This window comes from Seriola lalandi, unplaced genomic scaffold (assembly GCF_002814215.2).
Source record: "Seriola lalandi dorsalis isolate HSWRI2012SDOR001 ecotype SW California unplaced genomic scaffold, Sedor1 jcf7180002054816, whole genome shotgun sequence".
Lineage (NCBI taxonomy): Eukaryota > Metazoa > Chordata > Actinopteri > Carangiformes > Carangidae > Seriola > Seriola lalandi.
Genome location: NW_019525369.1, coordinates 819,064 through 829,126, shown reverse-complemented (window position 1 = coordinate 829,126; position 10,063 = coordinate 819,064). Strand labels below are relative to the sequence as shown.

The window sequence follows — 10,063 nt, the reverse complement described above, 5'->3', positions numbered from 1 at the left end:
AATCACCTACTCACACACAATCTTAAATATAATATATTTATTTGTATGATCTCATCGAGATTGTTGTTGAAAACCGAGGCACACTGAAATCAAGTACTTTTGGAGAAGTCCCACATTGGTGCCTCTAAATGGCTTAAAAACACACTGGTCCATAATTCTTAGAGCAGACTGATAGTTTTCTCTAATGTGTTTTTATGACCTCAAATTTCATAACAGAAACCATTTCCATTTGCAAATGTAGGGCTTTTACTTTGTTTCTCCAAGATCATACAGTAAAGATGCTTGGTTCTGAGTGTGCCTTCATTTTACAAACTATATTCTTCAAATGCAATTTGATTAATCAAATTTCTCTTTAATCATTTTAACATGTTCTGTTCATGCATCTTATTTTGAAAAACGGGCATAGTCAACATGTCTTCTTGTGCTAAACCTGCCATTTGATAAGTTTGTCCTGTGTGTGCTCCATTATCATTCAGACTTGATAACTAGCTTTTCTTTAGTTAATGTTGTCATACTGCAACACCTTTCGTTTGCAAGGAAACAAGATAAAGTCGCTGACTTTCCCGTCAACTTGCTGTGGGTTTACCATAAAGGCAAATTCATTAGCAACACACTGTGGTCGTCTGGACAGCTTCACGAGCACAGGTGGATGTTTTCTAAATGCAGAGAACGTGTGAAAAAAAGAATATTGTTCATCAGCTGCAGTTCGTGTAAGACCTGCAGCTCTTGATGGTTGGATGAGATCCAATCAAGGAAAAACAGCTGCCATATATAAAAAATTCCTGGATGTGTGAACATGGTGACACCACAAAATATCTCTGCTGGATTCAGGTCCACGTGGATTTACCTTTACAACAGAGACAGAGTTTGAGCCATGCATGATGTCAGACAGCAAGACCCCGATGACACACCTGTGGTTTCAGCTTTCATTTCCGCTGTGCTGCCTTCACCCTGCTCATGCCTGGGCGTCTGCTACTGAACTTCTTCTCTAACCCAAAAATCAGCAGCCGCAAACACAAACAAAGCGAAGAGCGTGAGGTAGTCAATGAATGCTTGGAGGGGCCGACACAGAATCACTACGTATTCATATATTGCTGCAAACAACATGTTCAATCCATTCTAATGCCATAAACATGGCATGCAGCTCAACAGTATACACATTCAAATAATCAGGGGTTGTCAGATCCCACCAGTGTGTGAGTTCCATCTGTAAAAACACACACTGTCTTTATATTTACTTGTCTTACTTTGTCTTATTACTGCGCTTCATCAATAGGACGGTCACGCCACTGTCACATACTCATGTCCCCTCCTTCTCCCAACATGTCTGCAGCAACCTTTTTGTTAGATGACTATCTCCATGCCCCTTTAGGTTGACCTAGTAACTGGCCACCAGATGTTCCAGATGTGACCATACAATGGCATTTCACACGCTTCACCTTAAGAGTGCGCACGCATGGGGACGTTGTACAATCAGGATTTTAGCAGCAGCTTTTCATGTTTTTTCATTTTCAAGTTCATCAAGTCAACACTTCTTGACTGTATCAAGCCTTCTGGACTTGATACAGTCTTCCAGAGAGTTCATGCAGATTTCATCACACTTAGCTCAGAAAATGACCCATGGTCCATAGTTCGTTTTTGTTGTACAAGTTTATTGATGGAGTAAGGCTTCATATTGCACATACAGTACATGAAGAGGCTGAATAATTTAGATTCATCTATAATCTGCAAAACCGAACGACCAAAGACTGGCTTCTGTCCCTCTTGAGGGTTTAATGTTGACATCATGTTTGGCAGCTCATACAAAGGGAACATTTTACTGCACATTCTGACCACATCTGTCATGACTACTACGTAAAGCAACAACACCTGCACACATCATGTGGAAGTTGCCAGTATCAACACCGTTAAGAACAGTTCAGAAAAATACTTACAAATGAGTTACAGGGTCACAACTTTTAGTTCATCCCCAGGGAGACACACGAGGCCTTTCAGTCCTTTCTCAGGACATTTCATCCGTCACTGTGTTTGTGACAAAAATCTGCAAGGGCTTTCTGCAAGTCAGGAGGGAGCATGCTCACACACCGCCAGATCGTAGGTCTGTGTCATGTGTCGGAAAAATGCGACACACAGTATACCCCAGCAAACAAGCTCCAGTTCCCTGAACATAGCAAAGATAATTCAGTAATTTTCTGGTATAATATATGGTTCGTGGACCTTTTTGAAAAAGTGTGGGTTTATGTGCTCAAATGAAAGATTTTGAACTTGTAAAGTGACACCCAGAAATAATGCCAAAGTGAAGTAAATCAGCCTCTCTATAAACCTGTAAAATAAATCTGCATGAGAAATTCAAGTTTGCACATGTGTAGAAAGGATTTCTATTTGTAAAAAATAATATTGTCCTTGTGTAGAAAATATTTGCATTTGTAAAAAAATAAAAGAAAAAAAAGAGACCGAATAAAATCTGTGACATCAGCAGTGACATTACACAAAGACACTGAAAAAAAGAAGTGCTTCTGTGAACATCTGTTTGCAGATACAAAGCAGACAACTGCGTGTTAAACTCAGCGCTCAAACTTCCTGGACTACGGTAACAGAGATCCCATTATATTGGCATTAAGACAACTTCACTACGGCAGCTTTGCTTGTTTACAATGGACAGGTTGGTTTGCAGAGGTGCATGGATCAGCTGTACTGTGCTCTTTTCTGATGTGAGCAGGCCTTTTGTAGGATAAACTGATTGTTGGTGTTTAATATTTATTTCATTTAAAAGGAAGCTCTTTAATACATGTGTTGCACCAGATCCAGCTAAAAGCTCATTTCCATGTGATTTGTTGACACCAATACAGAATATTGCCAATCTTTATTTGCTGGTGGCTACATCAAAATATAACTTGTGATATAAACTGTACAAACAAGGCAGTGCTGCAACTGAATTCTTCTACTGTCTCCTATTAACCACCACACTTTAAAACATCTAGTGCTCAGGAATTGATAACATACAGTAACTCTTAATGTTCCCTATGGCAGTGACACAGATTGACCCCCCCGCCCCCCTGCAAACGACAAACACTTGCACATGAACACGCACTGTATGACGGCACAACCGACCAGCAGGGGACTCATGGGAGCACTTCACAAAACACTTCATCCTGCTGCTGGATTATCTAAAAGAAAAAAGTGTGTGTAGCCTGCAGGTATAATCCTGTCCAGCATCCTCCGTCCCTGCTCAGGCTTCAGCACTGACGGCTGCGTCACCGTTCTGCTGTGGCTCTTTCAACAACGTTTCCACTTCCTGTGAGTCTGCTGTTTCATTCTCTTGCCTGACCTCCTCTACTTTCTCCTTGTCTCTCTCCTCCTCTTCCTCCTCCTCCTCCTCTTCCTCCTTTAATTCCTCTTTCGCCTCCTCCACAGTCTCCTTCTCTTGCTCCTCTCCTGGTTCCTTCTCCTCTTCATCATTAACCTCTGCAGGTTTACTGAACACCTCTGTCTTGGCATCGTCATCTGTCACTGTGACATTCTCCAGCTGGTCTGCTGGAGCTGAAGGTTTCCTCTTAATAAAAAGGAGGTTACAAGTGGCCAGAACCACAGCGGCGAGGACCACTTCGCTCCCTGCCAGTATGAAGACATACATGTAGTTCTTGGTGGCATCGAGCAGCCGCCCTGAGTCAGAGGAAAGAGACACAAGGAAACAGATGAGAGGATAAAATCCTTCCGTCTAAGTCGACAAACTGCCATAATTACAGTAAATTAGTCACAGCATGTATGTCCACAACGCTGTCTACTGAAAAATTTGGTTTATACATCAGCAAATAGGTTTTGAAAGAACAGACGGCAACTGGATTACACTGTCTTTTACAACCCTGTCTCCTGGAAAATAAGTTTATATATTGTGTACCTTGTGGTACTCAGGCTGGATGGTGGACATACAAAGGGATTTAAGACTATGACACCAGAGTCTGGGGTTCACATCCAGACTCATTGGGCCAGTTTCAAAAAGACATGTCAGACTGGTCTGTAGTGTTGGTTCAGTCTTCATTTAGCTCATAGTTTAGTCTAATGTTAGTCAGACTGTTCCACAAAAGAATGACTTATTTTAATCCAGAAACATTAGACACCTTAACCCCCGGCTAACTCAGGCCTAGGACCAATGTTACCATGGTAACAATCAATAACACCTAACTACAAAAAGCAGGAAAATATGGCTTATTATTCCACTTAAACTACCATTCTTCCTGAAGACAAACACTTTCTGCTGGGGTAAATGGAGCTGAGCAGTTGGATGCAGTTCTTCTGCCAACCATTTCTTTTATTATAAAATGTCTTAATTTACCCAGAATTCATTGTAGCACAGTCTGGTTTAAGTCAAGAACTAAACTCCTTTGTGCAACATACGGATTCAGACTCAGTCTATCTGAATCTGACTGTTTGTTATATTTAAGACACAGTCAAAGTCTCTCTTTGTGAAACCGGCTCCTTGCAACAAAAGCACTTTGGTTAAGGTTAGAGAAAGATCATGGTTCTGTTTAAACACTGTTAACCTTTTCTGTATTAAACTAGACCAGAGTCTTTCCCTAACCTCAACCAAGTGCTGCAGTAATGGAGCCAATATAAGTAGGATAGCCTATTGTTCTGTAAGATCGCACATTCTGGTGAAAGAAACTACATTGTCAGTATATTAATTAACATCAATTCCTCATAGCATTAATAGAAAACATAATCCAGTTGGAGTAATGTTTCCTTCCAAACATATTTGCTGTTGCAAATTAGTTGTATATAAATTTATTATTTCTTGGAGACAGAGTTGTTTCCCAGTGGTTACAATTACAACTAGAGAAAAATTGTTCGATTGTTATGATTAAAATAAAACGTGCTCTGCGAACGCATCATTTGGGCTCCGTCCTGTTATGGGGTCAGACATTTTTGTGAGTGTGCCATGAGTTGGAAAAGGTTGGGAACCACTGGTCTAGCATGCTTATTCATCTGAATGTGAGCAAATATATTTAGGGTGTTGTTTGCAGACAGTTGCAGAGCAGCTGTTTGTTCAAACTTGGGGTAAGTCTTCAATATCAGTTTCAAACCTTTATCCAGAAAGGAAGTTGATCAAACCAGTTTGCTAGCTCTATGCTCAGGGCTGCGCGATGTGTTGTTGCGATTCTAGGTTTTGTGCATCAGCTCTTGTGTGTGGATTGTATGGCGACGCATAAAAACAGCCTCACAAAATCACATAAAGATATCGTCATGGTAACATTATGGTTGCCATACATCAAGAAGGAGTATGATTTTCTAATATGAGCCGGTCAGAGGCAGACACAGGGACAAGGAGGAAGAAAACACCAACACAAAAACGTTGGTGTGTTTCCGAGTAACAAGACAGACCTTGATGGTCATCCATTAAGTATCTTTGGTTTGGTTTCTGTCTAAAGAGGAGGCACAAAACGGCTTCAACCACACAGCTCGTCAGGATCCGGAAGGCCCAGTTCCTTTCTTTGGCGTTGGCAATGAATGACACTGAGTATACGTATACGCCCTGTTAGATCCTAGTAGGCTTAGTGTCAATAAATTCCCCTGTAGCAAATCATTTCTCCAGTGCCACCTGTGCCATGACGGGCTCAATGCATGTACTACTGTCAGCAAAACCTTTTCAAATGGGCACTTTAGTGCAGTGTGTGCATGTCTTGGTGCTTACTCACCTGCACCAGGTGGCCCCACCAGCACAGCAATGGCCTCCATGAGCAGAACCAGGCCAATGGCACTGGGGAACCTCTCAGTGCCAACTATTGCCATGAGAACCTCAAATTGCAGGGCTCCCACCATGCCGTAGGAGATGCCAAAGAAGACACAGTAGACCACCAGAGATGTATAATCCTTGGCCTGGGTGCAAATATGAAATTGTGAAGTAAGAGCAAACCTAGCATGTTTAGGTTTTATATCAGTGAGCTAAATGTTTTCTTTTCAGTTCATATAAGGAGCAAGCATTCACATACCTGTGACCCCACCAGGTCAGTGGTTCCATTGAAGATCAAAGCAAAGCTGAATAAGTAGACGCAACGAGGCCGCACCCAGCTCAGCCCAGCAATCACACCACACGTGGGCCGTGAAAAAATGTCAATGAAGCCCAGGATAGTGAGCAGCAGAGCCGATTTGGTATCTTCATTCCCCAGCTCTTTAGCATAGCTCACAACGAACACTGGAGGCACAAACAGCCCCAGCACCATAATGGAGGCTGCTACAGTGTAGATGACAAACCCGCAGTCTTTGAAGACAGAGAAGTCCAGCAGTTTGGCTTTGGGCTTCTTCTTCTTCCTCTCTGCTTCCTCTGCTCCCTCCTCTGTGTCCTGCTCCATGTCCTTGGTTGGGATGGTCTTGGGGGCGACCAGAGGCTTCATCAGGGCCCCACACACACAGCAGTTGAGAAGAAGGCCACCCAAGATGAGGAAGCCCCCCCTCCATCCGTACTGGTACTGGAGGACCTGGCCCAGTGGTGAGAGGCAGCACAGGGCCACGGGGCTTCCAGCTGCTGACAGCCCATTGGCCAGAGGACGCTTCTCACTGAAGTAGCGGTTTAGCATAATCAGAGATGGCTGGAAGTTGAGGGCTAACCCCAGACCTGTGGCACAGGAAAGCAAGTTTTATACTGTTATACTGTCATTCTGGTATACTTACTAGATCCACAGTTGGTGCGAACAGGGACTTGTAAGTTCCCCAAAAGATTGTTGCTTTGAATGGATTTACACTACATACACCAGTGAGACAAGCATTGATTGCTATTTTTATCAACAGGCGCCAGTCACACTGGGAATCGCTGGCATTTATGAAGCTAATATAACATCAGCAATAGCTGAGGACATAATGTTGGCATCGCTTTCAGTGGCTATCTTTTACGTTGATATCAATAGGAAGGATTAATGAAGAAAACTAGACAAAACTAAACCAAAAATCACATGACTAAAGTTTGGCTAAAATTAATTTACATTTTCTTCAGAAGACTAAATTAAAAACATGTGTCAAGATCCTGACTCCAAAGTCCTTGCTCCACTCAAATATGTATTCATTACACTAAGCAAATAAATGTGAATATGAAATGACAACTCAGCACCTGGATGGAATTACCTGCATTTATGTATCAATTTTTCTAAAATATGATCATCTCTTCATCCACGTTAAAATTATGAACAAACACAATCTGTTTTAACTTATAACACATATCATTGTGTTTCTTGTCCATGTTGAAAACATCATTCAAAATTCACAGTGTAGCTCGAAAAACTATGTGAACATCTTGGCTGATGACATCAACATTGGAGTCTAATCAATGAAACCAGATTGGAGGTGTGGGTAAGAGACTCAAACATTTAGAGTTTGCTATTCACATGACGCAGGTGCTGATGTGAACTATGCCTCGCAGAAAATATATCTCAAAACTTATGATTAAGAATTGTTATTTGCTTAAAGCTGAAAGGGTTAGAAATTCATCTCAGAGAGTTTATAGCTATCAGTCCACAGTCAGACAGACTGTCTATAAATGGAGATGATGTAGTTCTGTGGCTGCTCTCAGTAACACAACAACAAACCTCAGAGTAAGAGGGTGTTTTTCAATAAAGACACAAAAGATTCAAATTGTTTGTGTCATATTACTGTAGGGACACCGTGTTTGTCTACATTTATGACTTAGATGAAGATCAGATCACATTTGATGACCAATCAATCAATGCAATCAATCCAAAACCAGGTCATTCCAAAGGGTTGAGTGACTTTTTCTGGTCGCTGTATATCCTCATATCAGCTTGTACTATATACTGTACGCTGTGACTTTACATCACAAGGCCTGATGAAGCGCAGGTAGGTTCATCCATTCTTGATAGAAGATGTCAGAGGTGTTAATACTTTCAGCTGACCTGTAATGACCCCAACAGTGAGGTAGATGTGGATGATGCTGGTGGAGAAGGAGGCAAGGATCATTCCCAGAGAGGCGAAGAGGCCCCCCACCATCATCACTGGACGACAGCCAAAGCAGTTCACCAGCATGCTGCACAGAGGACCTGGACAAAGTGTAATGAACTTAGTCAGCTCTGTGTCAAGGTGGTCTGGCACCTATATATCAGTGTGAGATACTGCATGTAATAAGACATTGTTGGGGGTTTTAGAAGATTATAAAATTAAGGTGATACTGATTTTCTGATCTGACTTGAGGCGAAAAATGAAAAGTATTTAATTTTGTCGTTGTCCAATCCAATCAACATGCTACATTCAAATAATCCAAGTTTATTAGCATCTGATTGGTTGGTCTGGCCATATAAAAACTGATGCAACAGTTACTTCACTATCACTTCAGCTCTGCTCAGTTGCTTGCACTCTGGTTACCAGCCTATTTCACCCACACTCAGTAACTTGAGTCTGATCAGAATAGCCTGGTTTTATTGATCTCTACATCTGACAGATTTATTTGGCTACTTGCAAATTGTGGTTTTTGTGATTATTTATTGTCAATCCAACTATTTCACTCTGAACCAATACGGTGGACTGACTAACCTACTTACTGACCGTCCAGTCAACATTACCATTCCTCTATTAGGGCCATGCCGCAAGCATGATTTAAAAGAAGTACATTTATTAAATTTTAAGCAAGAGTCTATAAAGGTGTATTCCACCAATTCTACATGGCAAAGTTACTTTAGTGATGAGTACAATTCAGCCTGTGGGAAGTTGTTGAATATTTCTGTGGCTCTGAAAGAGCTTTGACTTGTTTAAGAAAATAGTAGTGACAGCTTGGCAACTACAAAGTGTTGGACACTATAGGTGTGGGGAGTTGTATTATGGGAAATGTAAGATCCAGTGTTTTTGGAGGTTAACCCATGCTAGGGACGGAGAGTCAGGATATCTCAGCCGCAGCTTTACTGAACTGATACTAAATCGTTGGAGGACTTTAAAAAGTGCTTTTACAGTGGCTGAAGCTTGTTACACATTTCCTGACTGAGGATCAACAGACACACGGATCATTCTAGAAGCAGAACTGTGAGGGAATCAAGGAATCTGTGTAATAACTGATGGAACCGTTCCATGGTTCCACCACTCTTCTTACCGGCATCACTTCACCAAACACCTCTGCAAGACACACACACACAGATCGAGCTGCACAAGTGAACTAGAACAAGATGGCAAGACCACTACATGAACTCCACGCTGAGATGGAGATCGCCAACCACATTCGCAAAATGACCCCCGAAGAGAGAAGGGCGTATCTCAGGAGAGAGAGCTTTAAAGAGCTGAGAGAGATGGAGATGGAGAGAAGAAGAAGAGTTGCTCTGGAGGAGCTTCAGAGGAGCAGGAGAGAAAAGGAGGAAAGAGATAGAGAAGCTGAGAGTGTGAGAAGGCAGAAGGAAAGAGTTGAAGAGGAGAGGAGGAGGCGGGAGGCCAAACAGAGAGAGGAGGAGAAGAGGAGGGAATATTATCAAAAGGCCCTGGAGAAAGAAAAGCAGCAGCAACTGAAGACAGAGACACTTCAGTGGAAAAAGGTCATGATGGTGCAGAAGCAGCCCATCATGAAACCCATATACACCATCAGTGATCTGAAGAAGGCGCAGCAGAGGAGGCGCGAGGAGGCGGAGCTTCACCGTGTGCAAGACAACGCCAGCTTGAAGGGCCCGACCTCTGTGGTGAAGAACCAGGAGCAGGGTCAGAGAAAAACTCTGATCAACAACTGGGTTGGAGAGCAGACGACACGCTGCAAGGAGGGGCTCCACCCAGATGACTCCACCCTCAGCTCCAGGGCTGAAGGAAAGAGCCTCAAGTCTCAAGCTACACCAAAATCCACCAAGACCCTGCACTGGCTGCAGAAGAGACTGAAGTCTGGACTCAGTCTCAGAAAGAAGCAGGGTGAGGATGAGCTGGAGAGGAAGAAGGAGGCTCGCCGACTCAGAGAGCTGTATGGACAGAGGAAGTGCATCAGCCTCTTGTCTGAGCAGATTGATGGTTACTACATGTCCAGGAACCGCATCCTCAAAAAATCCATGTCCTGAATGGAACCCATCCTTCTCTCCCTCCCTCCCCCCTTCCCCCCTCC

At 42.7% G+C, this 10,063-nt stretch overlaps 2 protein-coding genes across 2 annotated transcripts in view; one reads left to right on the top strand and one right to left on the bottom strand.

Annotated features, from left to right (window-relative positions):
• Positions 1 to 1,631: 1,631 nt before the first annotated feature.
• slc16a3a (solute carrier family 16 member 3a) overlaps positions 1,632 to 10,063 on the bottom strand; it is a 9,676-nt gene continuing 1,244 nt past the window's right edge. Inside the window, exons 2-5 of the mRNA XM_023426186.2 lie at positions 7,899 to 8,042; positions 5,988 to 6,610; positions 5,694 to 5,874; positions 1,632 to 3,663 (exon numbers count right to left, since the gene is read on the bottom strand). Coding sequence (XP_023281954.1) covers positions 3,230 to 3,663; positions 5,694 to 5,874; positions 5,988 to 6,610; positions 7,899 to 8,042 — 1,382 coding nt within the window. The 3' untranslated portion in view covers positions 1,632 to 3,229. The remainder of the gene's footprint in view (positions 3,664 to 5,693; positions 5,875 to 5,987; positions 6,611 to 7,898; positions 8,043 to 10,063) is intronic.
• Positions 9,156 to 10,019, top strand: LOC147817953 (uncharacterized). The gene has a single exon (XM_087179267.1). The coding sequence runs from the start codon at positions 9,156 to 9,158 to the stop codon at positions 10,017 to 10,019; it is 864 nt and encodes a 287-aa protein (XP_087035393.1).